The sequence below is a fragment of the Thunnus albacares genome, chromosome 11 (assembly GCF_914725855.1).
Source record: "Thunnus albacares chromosome 11, fThuAlb1.1, whole genome shotgun sequence".
Lineage (NCBI taxonomy): Eukaryota > Metazoa > Chordata > Actinopteri > Scombriformes > Scombridae > Thunnus > Thunnus albacares.
The window spans coordinates 7,348,062-7,369,149 of record NC_058116.1 but is presented as its reverse complement, the minus strand read 5'-3'; the positions used below and the strand labels follow the sequence as shown (position 1 = coordinate 7,369,149).

At 38.4% G+C, this 21,088-nt stretch overlaps 1 protein-coding gene across 1 annotated transcript in view; it reads left to right on the top strand.

The window, feature by feature from the left end:
• Positions 1-21,088, top strand: part of LOC122992315 (diacylglycerol kinase beta) — a 108,563-nt gene that overhangs the window by 10,060 nt on the left and 77,415 nt on the right. Inside the window, exons 2-3 of the mRNA XM_044366078.1 lie at positions 6,900-7,579; positions 14,615-14,691. Coding sequence (XP_044222013.1) covers positions 7,513-7,579; positions 14,615-14,691 — 144 coding nt within the window. The 5' untranslated portion in view covers positions 6,900-7,512. The remainder of the gene's footprint in view (positions 1-6,899; positions 7,580-14,614; positions 14,692-21,088) is intronic.

Here is a 21,088-nt window from a genome sequence, read left to right as displayed (position 1 = left end):
AGGTAGACTCTTCCAATTCTGATGACTGGACTGACTCTCCATCAGCCCTCTGCTTTTTTTCCTCCGTCAGACTCCTCTCCAACTCTTCCTCTGTGAACATAATTATGCCAGGCTCCTGTTTCTGTTTATCTATATAAGTGTATCATTATCAGTATCCTAATTTGGCAGTGCTGCGCTCTCCACGTGCTTTGTGCCTTGGAATAAATCTTGGTGGTGAATGTGCAGATGCAACAGCAGCAGACTGGAGCTGTGTGTTGGATTGGATGGAATAGTAATGACAATAAACTGTAGTGAAAATCTTCAGCTTCCTTCTACCTTAGGTTAAATGATAGGGATTGAGTGATGCTTACATATTTCTCATCTGCATTTTTTTCTTTTTTTTTTTTTTTACTGAGAACAAGCTATGTTTACATTGGCCTGACAAGGATGTTGAAATTTATTTGTGTTAGCAGCAAAGGCAGAAGTGGGTTCACCGCTACAAAACCTCTTGGGGAGAAGGTTGGTATGTAGATAGTTTGGATAACTAAGTTGTTTCTAGTAAAGATTCAGTCCATTTCATTTGAACCCAGTGTTTCCCAAAGCTTTTTGAGTCTAAACATAACCAAATCTTAATCATAGAGGTGGCTCATCAGAAAATGGTCATGTTAATTATTTATAAAAAAGGGTTAAGTGCACTTGGAAGCTACTCACACATGATAGTGTCCTGGTGATATCAAAAATACCAAAAAATTAAAATATATACTAACTAATATTAATTACTAATAACTAGCCCAGACTCTAAGTATTTCAATGTTAGTTCATGCTCAAAGGGCTCACACATGGCTCAGCCTTGATTGAAAGGTCATTTGGGACAGTGGCAACATGCAAAATATTTTGTCCTTTAGTTAGGAGGACTCGTTTGTTTTATTCCTGTTGGGTAGATCCAATTACCGTAAAAAATATATCATGCAAGTATGTGACAATTACATACTTGTTTTATGGAACTGTCACAGCATAATTCACCCAATGATAGATTAAACACAGTTGGAAAGATTAAAAAAACATCATTGGGTTGCATTGGACAGCTCTAATATTTTGGTAGAAAAATCTTTTAGCACTGTAAATCACATAACAACCTATCTGTAAACCATTTAAATCACATATTTGTACTGTAGGAGTAGCTGACAGATCCTTCACTGTGCTTTCCTCCTCATCCTCCTGCAAAATGTAATCAAACAGACAATGTTTCGATCCAAGTAGGATCTTTGTCAAGTCCCCAACAGATGTTATCATTAGTATAATGATGATAGTTATAATGATCATAAAAGTGTGACACCAGTCACATTTGCCAATATGCACTAACACACATATGCGTATATACATTCAAAGGTGACCTTGTTCATTATTTCGGTGTTGTGCCAATACCTGACTCCCTTTCTTTGGAACAATGTCTTCCTACATCCAATTCACTAATTAGCCACTGCTTTTTCAGGCACACAGAATGAATGCGTGCTGTAATGAACGTAATGTGCTTTGGAGGTGTAAATAACCCTTTTCTATTCCTCTGTCTCTTTTCTTTTCGTAACACAGAGAGGCTCTGTGTGTCAGTGACGCTTGTTAAAACCACAGCACTCAAGCAGCAGATTCGAAGAAGTCTCGATTCCTTGGCCGAGGGCGGTAACTTAACTGGAGACTTCATTCGTTGCAACCCCCTCCTCCCCATACTAGTGAAATGTTGTTCTTACATACTTAGTTATATTGTCCAGTTTAAACATACAAGATGTAATGTGTTTAGAGATTATGGTTACAGATTTTATTTTCAGATGGAGCTCAGAAACTAGCTGTTTCCCCCTGTTTCCAGTCTTTATGCGAAGATAAGCTAACCAGCTACAATCTTCTTATTTAACTCTCAACCAGAAAGCGAATAAGCCTATTAAATATATTATTAAACTATTGCTTTGAGAAATGGAACTGTTTTTCTGTGGTTTAACAGGCAAAGGTTTATCAGGAGCACAGTCAATAAAATACAGTCCTACATGTATGTGGTTTGTGTTAAAAGCATCTTCAAGACAAACACGTAGTGAGGAAATATGCACACAATGTATGCTTATCACGTAGTTACATCTATCCATAGTAGCTGTGGTGATCTCTCTCTTCCTGTATCTCCCCCTGTCTATCTCTGTCATGGTGCCTCTCTTTGTGTGCACTGCAGTGACGTCATAGTTGCCGGGCAACCTTGTGAGCAAAACAGAATCCCTCTCTGCACAGAGGGGAGGCCCCGTACGCTTGATTGGCACGTGCTTCTCTCTCTGTTTCTCTGTCACGCTCTCACAGTAAATACATATAGATATTCCCTTTGTTCCTTTCCCTGTGTTAGTAACATTACTAAATATGTGCAGCCTGTGAGTATGCCATGGGCTGTCTTCCATGTAGTCCAGGAGTGAAGAAAGCAGCTGACAGAGGGAACTGGAGGCATATTAAGTGGTAAAGTAAGAACACAGCTTCACTTTTATAAGTGGCTGATGAAAAGGTGGAGATATTCTGTATTTTTATGCCTCTGCACCAGCGATATCTGTGGCCGGAGGCATTATGTTTTCGGGTTGTCCATCCCTCCATCCCATTCTTGTGAATGTGATATCTCAGGAGGAATTTTCTTCAAATTTGGCACAAATGTCCACTTGGACTCAAGGATGAATTGATTGGATTTTGGTGGTCAAAGGTCAAAGGTCACTGTGACCTCACGTCAGTCCCATTCTCATGAACAGGATATCTCAGGAACGTCTGTAGGGAATTTCATTACATCTGACACAAATGTCCACTCAGACTCAAGGATGAACTGATTAGAATTTGGTGGTCAAAGGTCAAAGATCAAGGACACTGTGACCTCACAAAACACGTTTTTGGCCATAACTCAAGAATTCATATGCTAATTGTGACAAACTTTAACACAATAGGATAAAATGATGAAGTGATGACATTTTTTATCCAAAAGGTCAAAGGTCAACTTCACTGTGACATCATAATGTTCTACAAAAACACTTTTCTGGCCATTATTCAACACCATACAGGAACAGAGGGGGAGATTGTGACCATTTATCATTTGGTCGGATACTGAATTGCTTACACTAATCTTGGGTGTCCACCTTGAAACTGTGGTGATTTTATTAAATTCCACCAAAGTTTTCACTACAAATATTATATGAGTCTGGACAGACATGGACGCAAACTGCAACTTGACTGGTTGGTGGAGGCATACAACCGCAAAGTGGTATTTCTAGTTCTTATTGTCAACTGTCATGGCACATACTACTATTGTTGTCAGGCCCATAGGGGAATTAATCACCACTAACCCTTATGGCTAAAGGCTATGACAGAAACTAAACCAAAGTGTTTCAGGGATGAGAGTTATCATTCATTGTCCATCACAGTCTCAACAAGTTCTTCACTATCAGCGGCAAGCCACTCTCCTCTCTTTTTCCTCTATTATTTGGCGTATACCCTCCAACCAGTGTTGGCAACTATTTTCATTGGAAAGTCAGTAGATGTCGCTAGATGATGTCATAATGTCACATTTAAAAAAATAAAACTGAAGAAAATGAAGTCAAACTAAACAGAACTGACTCCAATAAACAAAAAATAAAACAAATGTATTGTAAAATACATTTACACACAAATATTAATTTTATTTACACACAAAATATCGAATACATGTAGTAACAAGAAAACTGGATTCATAAGCCTCACTGTCAAATTAGTTTTATTGTCCCTTAATATCAGGAACATTACAAGTGAAAGAATTAGGGAGTAACAGCTACTTCCATGGAAGTGCAAGACAGCACTTAAAGTAAAGATATACATAGAATAAAAGTAAAAAAGTAAGATACATAACAGTTAGCGCAACAGTCATTTAAAGTCCAACTGAAATTAAATTGCCTTTTTCTTGTCTGCTACAAATCTGCTCTGTAAATAAATTGTCATGCGTTCTCTGAGAAAAAATCTGAAACCAAAAGGGAGAAATTTATATTTTAAATTCTTTGATTTCATGATTGTGCCCCCTAGTGTTAAATTGTTTTGATTATATACCACTCTGCCATGCACTTGGTGCCTGCAGTCCTTATTTTGATACAGCAAATCCAATCTTTCATAAAACAATAATGTGACGTTCTATCATAGGTCACACTGAGCCTGATATTTCTGATATTTTTCCAAAGACCTTTATTTTAATAACTGATTTTTACCAATACATTAAAAAAAAAATGTTAAACAGACACCCCAACCGTTGTACTCAAAACAAATAGCCTCACATCTTGGTTAGAAATAACATAGATAACACATTTACAGTCACAAAATAACAAATGGAGCATGTACAGATAATGGTCCAATAAGGAGATTTAGAGAATATTTTTTTGTCATAGATCTGACAAAACAGTGGATGTAACAATGTCAAGTTAAACTGCTGCAGAACTGTGACAGCAGGGTTTTCAACTGGCAACATAATGTTCAGTTGAAACCAGCTGATGTTGGCAGAACAGCAACAAACAGGACAGGGAAGTCAGAGAGTATTCAGAGACAGCCCAAAACATTGTTGGTTGTTGGTCTTTTCATTGGATTTGTTTACAATAAGAAAAATAAACACCAAATTATTCTTTAAAAGCTGAGTGTTATACAGAATTATATTATATTTAATTTCAATATTACAATTAATTTAATATCAACGTAGTAATTTCTCCTTAGAAGCAAACATCATATTACCTCGAAAAACCACAGTCACTTGACATATTATTAATCAAACATACCTGTTATCTATTGCCAATGATCCATAGACCCAAACATTATACCCAAAAGTGTAATAAATCCAAATAGTTCATGTTATCCCACCTCGCTCCAGTGAAGTGGCTCATATGTAAAGCAGTAGCTCAGAATCGTAATATTTTATGTTGATTTATGCTTTGAAGAGTAAAAAAACGTTATTCAACCTCACTTCTTTCAGTGGAGGACCATTTCTAAAAATACATTTTTGTTATTCCCTTGGTGAATTTGACTTAGTCACCCATGCTTTCATCTCTTCTCTTGGAACTATGTGTACTTGGGCATCAGTCAAAAGTCTTCTCATCTCCAATTTACACAAAATGTGCGAGTATGAATTCTTACTGGAGGCAACACACTATATGACCCAATTTTATTTTTATACCTTTCCATCAAAGCCTGTTGGCAGTCAATCAGTCAGCGGCTGATTGAATGTATAAAGTGTCTTTATGAAGCATAACATTTATCAGAAAAGCACAGGTGCAACTTACAACATCAGTGATAGCTCTGTTTCACTTAAATGTCTCAGTAAGCCATCCCAGTGAACCGGCATACCATAACCAGGGCTCTGGAACTGACATACTGCAGCAAACTCAAGTCCAGCAATTGATAATAATGTGATTAGTTACACCTGTGCCAGACATGCCTAAATATCTGCTGCGGAAAATATCTACTGCCATGAAATTAATGGTATTATATGTGTGTCTCATTTTTGAGGGCAAAATGGGCGGTGGGTCAAATGGGACATTTTGAGCACAGAAAAAGTTTTCTTTTTTGCAAGCACATTTATTTTGTCAAAAAAATATGATTATTAAGAATAATTGAATTTGAGCAAACAAAACTCTATTGTGTGTTTGATATTATCCACATAAGGGCACAATAATAACCTCTAAACTCAGATTTTCTCATTTGTCTTTTCTCAACATTCCTGATCTGTGCACTCAAGTTTGCCTGCAGTCTTGCTCAACCTGACACAGTAGACCAATAACATTTAGTACAATGATAAATGAACTGTTTTGTCATGAGGACTTGTTGGACAGAATTCTTAGACATCTCAGCTGCTTCACCTGTTCTACAAGAATAACTGATATTTCTTATAATAAAGTGTAGATTTTTACCACTGAGGAGCAGCTTCAGTGGAAAAATGATAGTGGAAAATATCCTTTACCTGAGAAGTGAGATGTTCTGGACAAAAAGCACATGTTCCCTGAATTAAGATGTTGTTTTGGTGAGGATGCCCTCTGTGTTGTTCATTCCAGTTTTATGTGTAGTTTCAGTTTCAAGTCTCTATCAGCTGTAGGAGTGAAATGTGTTTAGACATAACCCAGATAGCAAAATTGCCGCAGGCCAGATCCGGGCCACACCCGACACTTGCAGCACTTTCGTCCGGCCCACATAGCGTGTGGAATGATGACACTTGGGCGGTCCACTCCTATTTCCCAGATCTGGGCCACAAGCAAGCCATATATCAACCAAGAACAAACCAGATAAACCAGAACTGGTCCACATCCAGAGTACACATACCTGAGAACACTGTATCTTTACCAAAAAAGGCATTTGATTTGGGATATTTGGGCCATATTTGCTATTTTACATGAGGGCCGTTTCAGGCTCACATCCATTTTGTCTGGGCCAGAAGAAGGCCAGCAGTGCCGCATCTTTGCTTCAAGTGGCCCACTTTAGTATGCTATCTGAGAAAGAAAAAAGAGGAAGAACCAGCATTTCCCTCAGTTAGCCGTTTTCCCTGATCCTCAGTGTTCAGATGCTTCAACACTCTTCACCTCACTTTCTGCTATAAATCTCCTTTTGTTCGTACTTTGCTGTCATCCTTGTAGCCGCTCTCCCTCCTTCCTCTTCCTCCGTAAACCTCCCCTCCCTACCCTGTCAGTCTATTAAATGACTTTGAGACTTTACTGATTTTTCCTTTTCGACTATACAGCTATTCATACATTTTATATTTTATAAACAGGCCAGACAATGCTGATGATCACCTCAATTTATGTTTTTCTCTTCCCTCCTCTACCTTATTCTTGTGTTTGCCTCTCTCTCTCTCTCTCTCTCTCTCTCTCTCTCTCTCTCTCTCTCTCTCTCTCTCTCTCTCTCTCTCTCTACAGGTCAGAGAGGGTATTTTCTGCTGCAGACCTGCTGAGACGCCGTGTGCCATCTCCGAGTCATGAGGAGTAGTTAGTTACTGTGACAGACAGTCGCCTTTGTGGACATAAATCAGACTTGACATTATCTTCACTGCCACAGGCCGGCTGGGAGCTGAACCACATTCAACCATATCATAGTAGACTAAAATCTATTTATTTTTGTATCCTTTTGTTTTTGTATTTTGTCATTTATGACAAAATACAAATACATATACATAATATATATATGACAAATTCAATACCTGGAGCCCCTCAGCAATATTCAGGACGTGGAAGCAGCGACCTCCAGCCTCAGTTCAACTACACCTTTCAGCTAAACCCCTCTGAACTCAACATTTATCATCTCCCCAGTTTCCAGCCTCAACCTCTACTCGTGTGGCTTCACTTATTTCATTCTTTCACCTCCCACATGCTCGTAAGGTGCTTTTTGTAGAGGGGCAGAGATGATGTCCCAAAACCTCTTGCCTCAGTCTTGTTACACAACTTGACCCAAGGATAACCATCAGTCCCCCTAGTGGCACTTGTGGACCGACTCATTCTCAGACACACAGCCTCGCCCCTGGCCTCAGGCAGTATGGGAGACGGGAGCTGGGTATGTTTGAGCCCAGCTGAGTTTACCCAGCTGCAGCAGTACAGCGAGTGTGAGTACCCACGTGCCTGAATCTAGATTTGTTTTTTGTTCTTTTGTATGTATGGAAGATATGGATGATGTGTTTCTGTGTGCCTCTGTGTACGTGTGCATCTGTTCAAAAGCTTTATTTGCAAAAAAAACAAACAAATCATGTGGTATTGATGCTGTAGTGTGTCAAAGGTTTCACACAACTCATGTCAAAAGAGCATCAAATGGGTTTAAAGTAGCCACAAATATCCCTAACAAGCTAACTGAATTTGTATATGAATACATAAATATATATAAATATATTGAGTCCAATTTTAAAAAAATCTTTAAAAAGTATTTTCGATGACCTAAAATCAGTCAGTTACAAATTATTTTACTTACCGTTTTCTTTTACTTGCTATGTTAAGTTTTCAGCTCTTTGTGTGTAAAAATAATCTATTTGTTCCACAGTATTAGTGATAATTTCCCATTTTCTTTGTTATTTATCTGATAATGGCTTTTTTAAAAACACTTTTAAAAAACTGATTGGAGGTTTAGTTACAAAAGCAAACACTAGACAAACAAACAAGGACTTGAGCCTGGATGATTGGTGTGACGTGACTTTTCCTTTTTTTTTAACATAAAGCCTGAAAGCAGGATGACCTCGAGGCAAACAACCACATTTGTTAGTCAAAAGAGCATCTATCCACCTGCTCCTGGATTCTGTCCATCTAATACTCTCTAACACAAGCCATTCTGTTGAGGAATTACACAATCATGCATGAATCATTCTTTTATAGACTCGTATGAAGTGAAACCACAACAGCTAAATGTGATAGAATCACTGACTGAAAGGTTTGAATCTCCAAGTTCTGATAGAGTAGATGGTTCATCTTGACTTTGTGGACTTAAACTTGTGTGTGTGTGTGTGTGTGTGTATATGCATGGGCACACACATGTATGTATGCATGTATGTGGCTTAATTTTATGTATGAGGAAAAATGCTATCTTCAGACATGATTTCTAATAGCTTGTGAAGGGATGCTGCTTCTATTTATTGCTATAAAACTCTCTTTTCCCTCTCTTCGCAATTCTTTTGTGGTTAACCTGTCAACTCTATCAGTTCCTAAAATTCAAAAGACAATAAGATAAATCGCTTTCTCTTCGTCTTTTCCTACCTCACTGGCTGTTGTGAAATCCTTATATAAGTGTGCCCCTTGATTTGATTGCCAGTTCTTTGGTGCCAGTAACAGAGATCTGCAGTGCTGATGTGGAGGATGGTCAAGATATTCTGTTCTCAGACTGAACAGCAGAAATTAGACTTAGTTGCACTAAGAAGAAAGAAAAACTGATTTGGGAACACACTGTATCAATTTGTTTTTGGATCTGTGTGTATGTTACACCCGGGGCAGTAGTGCAGGACAACATACACCATCATAATAAAGATTATATATGAGATATATGAGGCTAGAGCAGTGACAGTTAAATACATACCCAGTATGCCCCGTGGTCCGACGATACCCGAGCCAAGGGCTTCTATTAGCGACTGTCTTGCTAATCCCACAGTTTGACAGGTTATTTAGATCTGCTGGTTACTTTAGCTTAGTAGTTAGCAATGACACTCATCCACCCATATTTCTTTAATTTTTTCTATATAACAACTCCGATTGTTGATCAGCAACAACATAACATAATTGTTTGCCTGACTGGCCATAGGATTTGGGCTTCTAATAGCTAAAAAGCAATACGCAATAATTTTCTTATTTTATGCTATTAAATTGGCAAAGACCGCAAGTCAAATTAGAGGGACTGTTTTCATCCAAAAAGGGGCTGGGGCATGATGCAAGGGCAACGTACTGGAATGTCCTGCTCTCATCTATGGTGGAGATTTTGAGCCACACTGTAGTAATTTTTGCTCTGGGACTCTTAATATGTCACTTTATTAAGTTTTAATATTTTTTCAGGTGAAAAAGTAACCATGTAGATTCCCAATATGTGGTCAGTTTAACGGCTGTTTGTAAATCTGCTGTGACGTTTCGGAGCCGCTGGCTGGGTGAGACCAGCTGGTCATCTCATAGCAGCAGCCCAACTCCTGCGTCGTCATCCTGGGGGTAACATGATCTGATGAACTGATCTGTGCAGCTCTTTGGTGATTTACTGCTGCTCTAATGACTCTGCAGCATTTTTATATATGATAGAATTCCTTTTGGAAGATAAATTTTGGTCTCACAGATGAAATCTAACTATGCCACATTAGTTTCTATGAATGTAAAGTGAAGCTTCATGTTTTTACCGTACAGAACAACAGCACTGCCTCTGGGGCTCTATATGTACAGCTATCACCATATTTCAATAATATAAATGTATTAAAATGAACAGATGAGTCTATATTAAATATCATTTTATTTTATTGAGCTATCTCCTCCCATCCTCAGAAGTTTGTACTCCTGAGTCGAACTTGCCAAGTCCTCAACTCACCTACCTGACTGTACTGTAACAAAATAATCTCAACTCAAAGCTCTAACACTTTTTTTCTCACAAAAAATAAACTCATTGACAGAGAGATGCAGTAAATTATGTTATTCAGTCTGAATTGCAGCTATAAAAAAACCCCACTATTATGTTGCTTAATGTAATGAAACGAAATTTAATATAGACTGATCTGTTCATTTTAATATATTTACATTTATTGAAATGTGGTGAGATCTGTAGTACAAATAGAGCCCCAGAGGCAGCACTGTTGTTCAGTCCAATAAAAACATGAAGCTTCACTTTATATTTAGACAAACTAATGTGGCAGCTTCAATTGTTACATTTCATCTGTGAGACCAACATTTATCTTACAAAAGAAAAACATCAGAGCCAGCAGTAAATCACCAAAGAGCTGCACAGATCAGTTCATCAGATCATGTTCTCCCCACCATGACGACACAGGACTCGGGCTGCTGCTGTGAGAGTGCTGGCTGTTCTCACCCGACCAGCGGCTCCTCATATCTCCAAAAATGTTGCAGCAGATTTAGGAATAAGCGTTATTTGGATAAAATGGCCACATTTAGGGAATTTATATAGATACTTTCTCAAAAGACTTTAAAATATTAAAACTTAATAATGTGACATATTAACAGTCCTAGAGCGAAAATGACAAAATTACAGTTTATAGCCTGGTTTAAAATCTCTGCCGTTGCCCTTGGGGATCATCAGACTGCAAGGCATACTGGGTAATGCAGTCTCAGCAGAAAGTTGACACTGAAAAAAAAACTGAGAGTGTAAAAAAAAGTTGTCACTGAAAAAAGACAGAAATGAAGAAAAAATCTGAAGATCGACATTGAAAAACACATCATAATGCATAAAATATCAAAATAAAATAAGATTGTATAATTGCAATTTTTTTAATGTCCTTGTTTTATTTTTCAGTGGAACTTTTTTTAGTGCCAATATAACTTCTTCCAATACAAGTGCTTCAATGCCAATGTTTCCTTTTTCACTTCAGGTTTTAATTTCAGTGCCAAAATTTAACTGTCACTGCCCTGACCCCATAAAGATATTGCAGGAGTTCATTTTTAAATACAGTATTTATCAACATATAATTTCACTTTAAGAAGATATTACAAAATATATTTTAATTTTTTATGTCTACGATGAATAGCGTACCTTTGATAACACTGTAAAAATATATAAAATGCAAGTGGGCTACTTTAAAGTTACTAAATGGCTCTGACATAACTGTTTTAAACCTGCAGTGTGGAACTTTTACATATAAATGAACGTCAGTTACATTCAAGGCCTTGAAAAATGAGTTCACATGATACTGATTAAGACTATCACTGCCAGATAAATATCTCTGTATATCACAGTATACAGAGTTTTTGTATCTGGTGTTTGGTTTGACATCCCACATTGGCCGCATTGACTACTATTCTGATTGAAATGAATCATTTTGTGGGGGTTGTGAGACGCTCGAAACAATTTATACACCGTTTTACAGCTGCAACAGTAGTGATTGAGTAGGCTACGGCAGAGCCTATGACGTAAGCACATGTCGATGGTATTTTTGTAATTACTCTCACTGCCAGAAGGGAGGACAACGTCCCGCACTCCAGTTTTAAAGTAGTTATAGATGGACAGATGCTGTGGTGGGTCAGGGCTTCTGATTTCAATTGTTGAAGGGTGCAGCATCTCCTACTGGTTGGAATTCTTAAGTAAGATTTATTCCTACAGTAGGTCGACAAAGACAGCACCAGCACTCCTGTCTAAGAGACAATATACAGCATATGAGATATAAAGATATACCATAAGAGATTTTACCATACTGTCCACACTTCACTCATGCTGCCCGTCAGACCCGCTGCCTCTTCCCGGGGCACCGAGCCATGGTTTGTTATTCAGGTTAAAGTGGGAAGAAGCAGCGGGTCTGACGGGCAGCATGAGTGAAGTGGAGCCTGTGGAGGAAGCACCGGGTTCGTCAGGGTGAAACAGTCCGTGAAGGGAAGCACAGTCAGGGGGCGGAGGAGAGGGCAACAAATCGGCCTCTCATAATCGGCAGAAATGGCCGATGCTGATATTTCATTTTAAAGCTTTTATCGGCCGATACCGATGACATGCCGATAATATCGTGCATCCCTGACTTAAAAGAAACCCAATGCTTTTTACCCCAAATTTCACACAGTGCAACTAGCTAATCCTGTATACTCCTAGAATATTTACGTACATCTTCTATCTACTAAGGCCCAATCTGTGAATTTACAGTAGTACTCCATATATAGAGGAGAAGGCAACCAGCTGCTGAATAACAGGTAAATTTTTTCCATAACGTCTGTGACCTTGACTAACCGCAAATACTGAGGTTAAATGCATTCATGCAGTGTTCTCAGTCAACTGCTTTTCAAGTTGGTTACCCCCCTTGTTGGAGTCACACAAGCTAAATTTATTGTGTTATATTTTTAGGGGTTCATTAACTAGTGAAACCAGATATATAAAAAAAGAATCCTGGTATTTTAAACCACACAAAACAACAGGCAGACCTAACTTCACCCCCACCACCACTCACTGGGCAGCTGAAGTCTAGCCACCAGGTGTGTCATTAAATAAGTTTCCCTTGCTTTTGAACAGCGGAAGTAGCTTTCTTGTTCTTTATCATGTCACAGTATTATACATTTAGCTCACTCTTAAAAGTTATTTTAGAATTGACCCATCATTTATGTGTTTTTTAGTAAAGAATGTGGCTTTGTAAATTAAATCAACTTGTGAAAGCAGCCCAGGACGAGACCCTGCACAGGACAGAAAAATAATCTAGGCTAATGCTCATTCAATGCACATTCGTGTTGCTGACACTGTGGTCGACTCTGATTTTTGGTTTATGAGCCAGGTAGCACTCGAGAAGGACTGTAATCAAAACATGACAAATGTGCACACTGGAAAGGCCCCTGCAGGATGGGAAGGTCTCATTTTTACTGATGGTAAGAGGAGGAGAGACAGGAAGGCTTGTGTATCACTAGCCAATCAATCAAGGACTCAATGAAGGACACTGGCAGTGTTTCGTCTAGAGATACGGCTATGTGAGGGAGTAATACTGTTATAAAGCCATATAATCAAATAGATCAGTCGATTCATAGATTGTAGCCATTTTGGTAATTGTGTAATTGTTTGAGTAATTTTTCATGCAAATATGCTGCTGGTTTTAGGCCCTCACATGTCAGGATTTGCTGCTTTTCTTTGTGTTCTGTGATCATAAACTGAATGGCTTTATGGACTGTTGGTCTGACAAAACAAACAATTTCAAGATGTTGCCTTGGCTCTTGGAATTTTCACTTTTTTCTTACATTTTGCTGACAAAACAAATAAATGAATTGAGAAAATAATGAGCAGATTAATCAATAAAGAAAATAATCACTTTTTGCAGCCCTAATATAATCAGTTAGAGCTGAAATAATTAGTTGATTAATCAATTTGTAGTAAATATTTTCTGGTTCAACATTCCCAAGTATGAGATATTGTGTTTTATAAAAAATAATGAAATATCTTTGGGAGGACTGTTAGTCGGTGTGTTGTATGATGGACACTTTGCAATATTTAATTTATTACATTAATTAATATAGTAATCTGCACTGACAGTGAAAATAATCATTATTTGCCCTATAAACAATTGAAAACCTCTTTGCATGTTCTTATACTGTCTGAGTACATTAAGTTGCAAATGCTGGTCACTTGTGTGCATTTGATGGATGCACCTCACTAATCACATTGTGCATACAGTTAATGCAGGAGAGTAGACTGCACTTTTTTGCACACCGGATGCTCTCTAATCATATTTCTCTCATCTTACCTAAGATCCTAAATTCTCTCTCTCTCTGTCTCCCTGTGTCATTGTGTGAACATCTAATGCACGGCAGGACTAGGAAAGCATTACAGCCTGCAAAGCTGCTGAGCACTAAAAATAATGAAGTGAGGTGTCATCCGTAGTTGATTATAAGAGCTAACATGATTGGTCTTGAGCGTGTGTGTGCATAAGTGTGTGTGTGTATAATGGTGTCGGTGTGGTGATCTGCCCATGCACTTGTGTACATTTGTCCCCTGTAATTTGTTTGACAGGTGATCGTGGGAGGAGGTCATTACAGTTAGTGCTCTGCACCGAGGCTTTGTGATGTGTGTGTGTGTGTGTGTGTGTGTGGAGAGGTCTATGCGTGCATATGGATATGGGATTAGCATCTAAAAGTGAGAAAGACACCATGTTCCCCTTTTCCTTTTAATTAACAGGGTGACTCACAGGCTCAGCTCAACTGATGTAGTCCTTCGTAGAACAGATGAGTATTTATTAGGCCATTTGCTAATAAAATGCACCATGCTCGCTCACTTTTGAGGAAGGATTGTGTGCGAAGGAACGTTTCAACTGAGAGATGAGACTAAGAAAACCACTTAAAAAAATACACCAGGTGTACATAGAGTCTGATGGGGCCCCTTCACTTAAAAATGCTCTGCTGAGTATGTTGCAAGGTTTTCATAAGTGAGCCAAGTGTATCAAAGCAAATACATTGCGGTAAATGCAATAAGAAAATTCTGTTTTTCTCTCTTTCCTCCTCAGACTCTACAAAGAAGCTAAAGGATGTGCTGGAGGAGTTTCACGGTGAAGGAGTCCTTTCCAAATACAATCCTGAGCAGGTGTGTCTGCGCCACGGTTCCCTCCTCCAGTGTGATTCATCTGCTTTTATCCTGTTGTTCTGTCTCTGTCTCATGCTCAGACTCTGACACAACTACTTTCTGCGCTCACACAAACACATGCTGTGACGTTATCAGATGCTCGTTAAGTTCCTCTGATTCAGTGTAATATCAATCATCGAAATGTTTAGTCATTTCCTTTTAGCCTTTTAGATATAGGCTATGGTGGACACACCCTCAGATTCATACTTTGGCAACTGACGTCAGCATACATGTATCAGCTCTAAGCTGCAGGCTGTGATCATAGCAGTTGGTGTAGACTTTTTTATACTGCCGCCTGGACTTTAGACGGTCTCCTTGTCTCCAATATATTCACCATCTAAGCTCTTTTAAATGACCCATTGCTACATTTTTGTTAGATCCAGTGTGAGACATTAGAGGAAAGTGGTGTGAGTATATTTACAGAAGTAAGTGAAACCTTGCTTACCATAGTTTTTTGTCTTTTTTGTCTTATGTTTTGGGGGTCTTTTGGTGTAAGGCAATTTTGTCAGCCAGCCAACCAGGAACAGTTGGACTGATGTGCGTTGATTTGATTGGCTTATTGATTGACAGCTCTTAAAGTTTTTTATAACAGAAGACCAAACACTGTTTATGGACTTATAAGTGGTGAGTGGTGGTAATCTTGCAACCTCCTCCCTTCCGCAGTGCTGGACGTACTGTATATGCAATATGTATTTGTGTCTCCTTCACTCACAAAACATCCAAGCTGTGCAGGACTAAAATCAAAGCGAAAAACAGACCATTTACAAAACCACAATAATCTGTTTCAGCTGGTGTGTGTGATTTGCATTGTCACCACGCCGTTTTATTTTTTATGACCTGAGTACGTGCTGCTCTGATAAATGATCACAACGAGAACGTACGGTGTGACCACTCAGTCGTTGTTACTTGCTGAGCTGAATCACAGCTGATGCATGTCGTTATCAATTAAGTTGCCAGAAAACAGTCTAAATAATAGCTTCACTCATGATATCATATAAACGTTTTTTATATCATAACACAATGTTGTTATATATTTCTCTTTAATTCATCTCCATTCAGTTCTCACGTTCTGTTTAAAATGCTGCTTCCTGTATACACTCGCTGAAATTTCAATTTTACATTTTAATGTGTTCTAAATTTACATGAAATACTGTATTTCCTCTGATTACAATGCAACAAATCATGGATTGCAAGTTTGTTGAGTTATACAGTAATTGTAAACTAACAAGTAATGCTGGCTGGAGTTCACACAGCACTTTTACATCTGTAGAGATCGGCTTGAGTGGTACTGTATGTTCATGCTATTGCTTTAAATTTCACACTAGTGTTTTAAGAATAAATAACCACGTAAAATGAATGCATTACCAACATTATAACATACTCTCATTGAATTAAATGGGCTAAATAATCTGATCAAAGGAAACAAAATGATGGCTAAAATAAGAAAAGGACATGATAAATATAGTGTTTTGGCAGGAAACACATCTCTCTGGTGCTGAACACAAAAAACTTTAACAAAAATGGGCTTTAGGAATATGTTTTTCTCATCATATAAATATAGTAATAAAAGGGGAGTTGCTATATTGATCTCAAATTCAATTCGGTTTGAATTCATATCTGAAATAAGCGATGAAGAGGGCAGATTTGTTCTGATAAATGGGAAAAAAGATCAAAAAGAGCTGACATGATTACAGTAATGTTTACGCTCCCCCTGGGAGTCATATGTCTTGTTTTAGAGAGGTATTTGATTTGATTGGAGACTTAAATATGCTTTTTGACCCTCTATTAGATACAACCAATAGGAAAAGAAGAAGGAATCCTACTGAAAAAAGTATAAATAAGGTACTTAAAGACTGATGCATGGTGGTCCGTTCATGGATCAGACCCAGGATACACTTTTGTTTTGTTCTCAGGGGAAAGATCATAGCCAGCCCAGCACGGCTGGGTTGTAAAAGATAAAAGCCCCAAAACTGTCAAGACTGCAGGGAAAATTGAGAGATCTAGAACAAGCTCACATTGTTAATAAAGACTCCTCTATTATACACCAAATTAGAAATGTCAAGCAGGAAATAGATAAAATACTAAGTGAGGGACTTGAGGAAAACATAAGGCTTATGGAGCAAAGATATTATGAGTCAGGCCCCAGAGTTGAAATTGCTTGTTTGGAGGCTCAGAAAACATCAAGCAGAGACTACGAGCAGCCTGGATGGTATACAAAAAGCATTTGAAACACACTACAGATCTTTATATTCCCAGTCAGACCAGGTTAATAGACACACAAGTGTTGAATTACTGATTTGGTAAAGAAATTAATGATAAACTTTTCTCACCAATAACAATGGAGGAAATAGGTAAAGCTATTTCAGACCTGAACACCAACAAGTCACCTGGTACTGATGGGTTCCCCCCAGAATGGTACACATCCATGAGAGAATGTCTGCTCCCTTTACTGGAGACCTGTTTTAATTACATTTTAAAATAAGCCCCCCCCCCCCCCAAAACTCCTGGAGGAAGGCCTGTATATCAGTTATCCCCAAGGAAGGAAAGGACAGGACGGACTGAAAAGGATATAGACCTATCAGTGTCTTAAACACAGATGACCAAACAGGATTCATAAAAACAGACAAACTCAAGACAATATAGGGAAAGCCTCACGGATTATTGAGCAGATTAATAAGGAAAAAGTTAGCTCTGTTGTTCTCAGTTTGGATGCTGAAATAGCTTTTGACTCAGTTGGGTTGGAATTTCTTTATCTCGTAATGAACAGATTCTGCTGTAGTGAAGATTTAATACATTGTATCCAGACACTTTACTCTTCTCTTACTGCAAGAATAAAGGTTAATGGTAGCCTTTCTAACTCCATAACTCTGCAATGCGGCTGCAGGTGGGGCTGCCCTGCTAGCCCCAGTTTCTTCAGTTTATTCATTGAACCTCTGGCCCAAGCAATACAACAGGAGACAGAATTAAAGAGTATAGCTGTAGGAGGATAAAGTAAGTTTATACACAGATGATGTACTGGTCACAGTCATACACCCAGGTTCAGGCCTGTAAATGCTGGAAACGTATGGGTCAGTGGCTTGCTCCCTCTCGACTTTGACAGCAGAATCAGATCAGTTAAAATGTACATTCTTCCCAGATTATTTTATCTTTTCTTATCACTTCCAGTAGAAATCCCTCATAAACAATTTAGAGAATGGAATAAGCATATTTCACGATTCATTTGGGATAAAAAGTGACCAAGGTTGAAAATTCTCCTTAAACCATGCGTACAAAAGTTTTAAGCACAAATCCAGGATTCATCAATATATTCTTACCTGAATTTGTTCTTACTCGTCGACCAAATTTAGAGCTGCCTTAGATCATGCATACACACAAATCATAAACATCCCACAGTCTTAAAAAAAAGATATAGTCAATATTTATTTAATGTAAACAGTATATTAGAATCACAATTATTAGGCTTAAATATAGCTACAACATTTAAAAGTGTGAAATTGCCAGTAACACACTATTATTATATTTGCTAATTATAAAATTAATAGTTAAGACTTTGTTATCCATAAACCATCGTCATAAATGTAATGAAATTATTAATATATTAAAATTGTCCTGTTTCCACTTTTAGATGACAATAGCTTATACATCGGTATTTCTATATTGGACGGCATCAGAGTGATACCTGCAGCTGTTTAACCAGCAGCCTGTTCAGTATCTTCAAAGCCTGACAGTCCAGTAGAGGTCCAGGGAGGGACGCTCTGCTTTCACTACATCATGGCCTGTTGTGGACAGAGACGAAACACAATGCACACCTGGTGCAGTTCATCAGATCTACACATTTACCAACTTTTTATTTTGTTACGGACATACTGCTTGGTAGTGGTGCAACACGTGTGCAGGCTGTATACACAGGCTCCAAACGGTTGTACCAATGACATGTTTACAGCCAAATCCACCTTTTATGGCTTCTACTTCTGAGACTATTGTTTGCATTTCAGTAGCACTAAAGTTTTCCTACATTTTTGCCATCACGGTCCTCTTTGCAGTGAGTGACAGCTCTCTCCACTGCTGCACCGCTCCAACAGAGATTTCCTTATATAGAGAAACGGGGTGTGGTAGTATGATAATCACCGAGAGTGGGCACACGCCTGTCAATTTAGAATGATTCTGGTGGTAAGAATTTAATTGGCTGGTATACATGTGTCATGAATCTGACAGTAATGCACACTTATTTATGTGCAAAGTAAGAACATTTCAATACACATATTAGTGAATGAGGTCCAATGGGTCTATTCTGGTATCACTTCCATATGTAAGATTGTCAAAAAAATGGGAGTTTTGATAATCTATGTCAGACATATGGGTTGGACTTTTACGGGTATTCGCAGCTTTGTGATTATTTCTGTAAAAAGGTAAAAGGTTCTAATCCATGAAAGCCACCAACTGTTATTCATATATTTATTAATGCTTATAACTCAGGAAGCAATAAATGTCTTATAAGTGAGTTATACCATAGCATCACTTCTCTGAATAAGGGCACTACAGACTATGTGAAATAATGATGGGAAAAAGAACTGGACATTGAAACAACAGAAGACACGTGGCTGAACGCCTGGGAAACACCGTCATCCTCCACCAACTCCCGGACCTGGAGAGACTTCTGCTTTATTATCACTCCCAAACAGAAGTCTAAACAAACTGGCACTCAGCTATGCTGCTGGAGGGAAGGTGGAGAAATCATGGTTGATCATGCTCATGTTTTCTGGCCTTGTCCCTCTATTCAGACCTTCTGGAAGGAAGTAGCAACAGTCATCTCAAAAACCCTGGTTTTAGTATCAGTCCAACATTCACATCCCTCTGTCTTGGATATATCCCTGACAGGCTGAGTAAAGATGATACCTAGTTCCTAAAGGTCTTGCTGGCAGCAAGTAAAAAGGCCATTACAAAATACTGGCTTCAGAAAAACTGTCCTACTGCTGACTTCAGTGTCAATATTGTTAAATACCTACATCTTCAAGAGCAGATGACCTACTGTACTCAAATGGTGTGTTTATTTAGCCAATGAGACAGATCCTTCATAATTATTATATGTTTCGTGTGCAACATTTTATTTTAAATTAGACGAATTTGCCTTGATTTACTGATCATCCCATGACCTCAAATTTGTTTGCTTTTTTGTATTTTGTTTCTTGTTTGCTTTTTGCTTGCTTTCCTTATAATGTAAAAAATCTTCATGAATAAGAAGTAAAAAAACAACTCACCACATTCATAAATGATAGAATTATAAATCAGAGGGGGGCTGGCTGGATCAACCATACGCCCATGTGTTCACTGTCAGTGCTAATGTGCTTGACTCTGCCTCCGCAGTCATGGTGGTGTCACAGAAATCAGCCAGTGGATTAGTCTATATATGCATATGATTTTTTATGATAATGACACATTTCTTCCTCCTCCTGGCATCTCTGTCATCTTCACATGCATTATATTTTCCTTTTTCTCTCGCCTCTCCTCGCTCGTCATTATCACCTCCACTTTGCTTCTCTTCTGTATTTGTGATGACGTGACTAACAGCCCGGCTGGACGTTTGGCACCGTAGGAACCAGACTTTAATGTTCACGTAGTCTGTCTGAGACTGGACTGTCACCTGGCGCCACAATGACCACTGTGGCCCTGCTTCTGCTCTTTGTCAGGGTGTGTGTGTGTGTGTGTGTGTGTGTGTGTGTGCCTGCAATGACTCATCAGTCTGTTGTACCAGCTGTAGTGGAATCTACTCAGCCAGCTGATGACAAAAGAAGACTCTGACCTGTCTTTCTTCCCACTCAGTGTCTGTATTAGTGGTGAGACCACACTGAAGAGGATAGATGGAAAAAAGGAACAATGATTGACACACTAGTCATTAGTGTTGGGGTTTCTCCTTTGAACAGATTAGCACACAACCGTAGCACCATAAATCTTGATGATTGATGAGAGACTGAGAGACAGGGACTGTACATTACAGCCACAGCGCTCCATACCCGTTCAGACATGACGGATTTATCATTATACATTCAGCTGAGCTCTCTGTTTGCAGCATAAATGATGAGGTCACATAAAACCTTTTTTATGGTCAGACATGTTCAACATAAAACAGTTAAAAAGCATGTTTTTAACTGTGTGATATATAAGAGTTGTTGATCTGCCAGAGATGTTATAAAAGCATGTTAGAATGAACTACCTGTTGTATTGTAATAGTATAAAGGAAATGGTGGAAATGGAGAAAAACAAAAAACTAGGCACTAGGGAAATGCAAGAAAAAAGTGTTTGTTATTGCGACCTGTCTGGGGTGTTTATTTTGAACTTTAACAACGGATGAAATAAGATT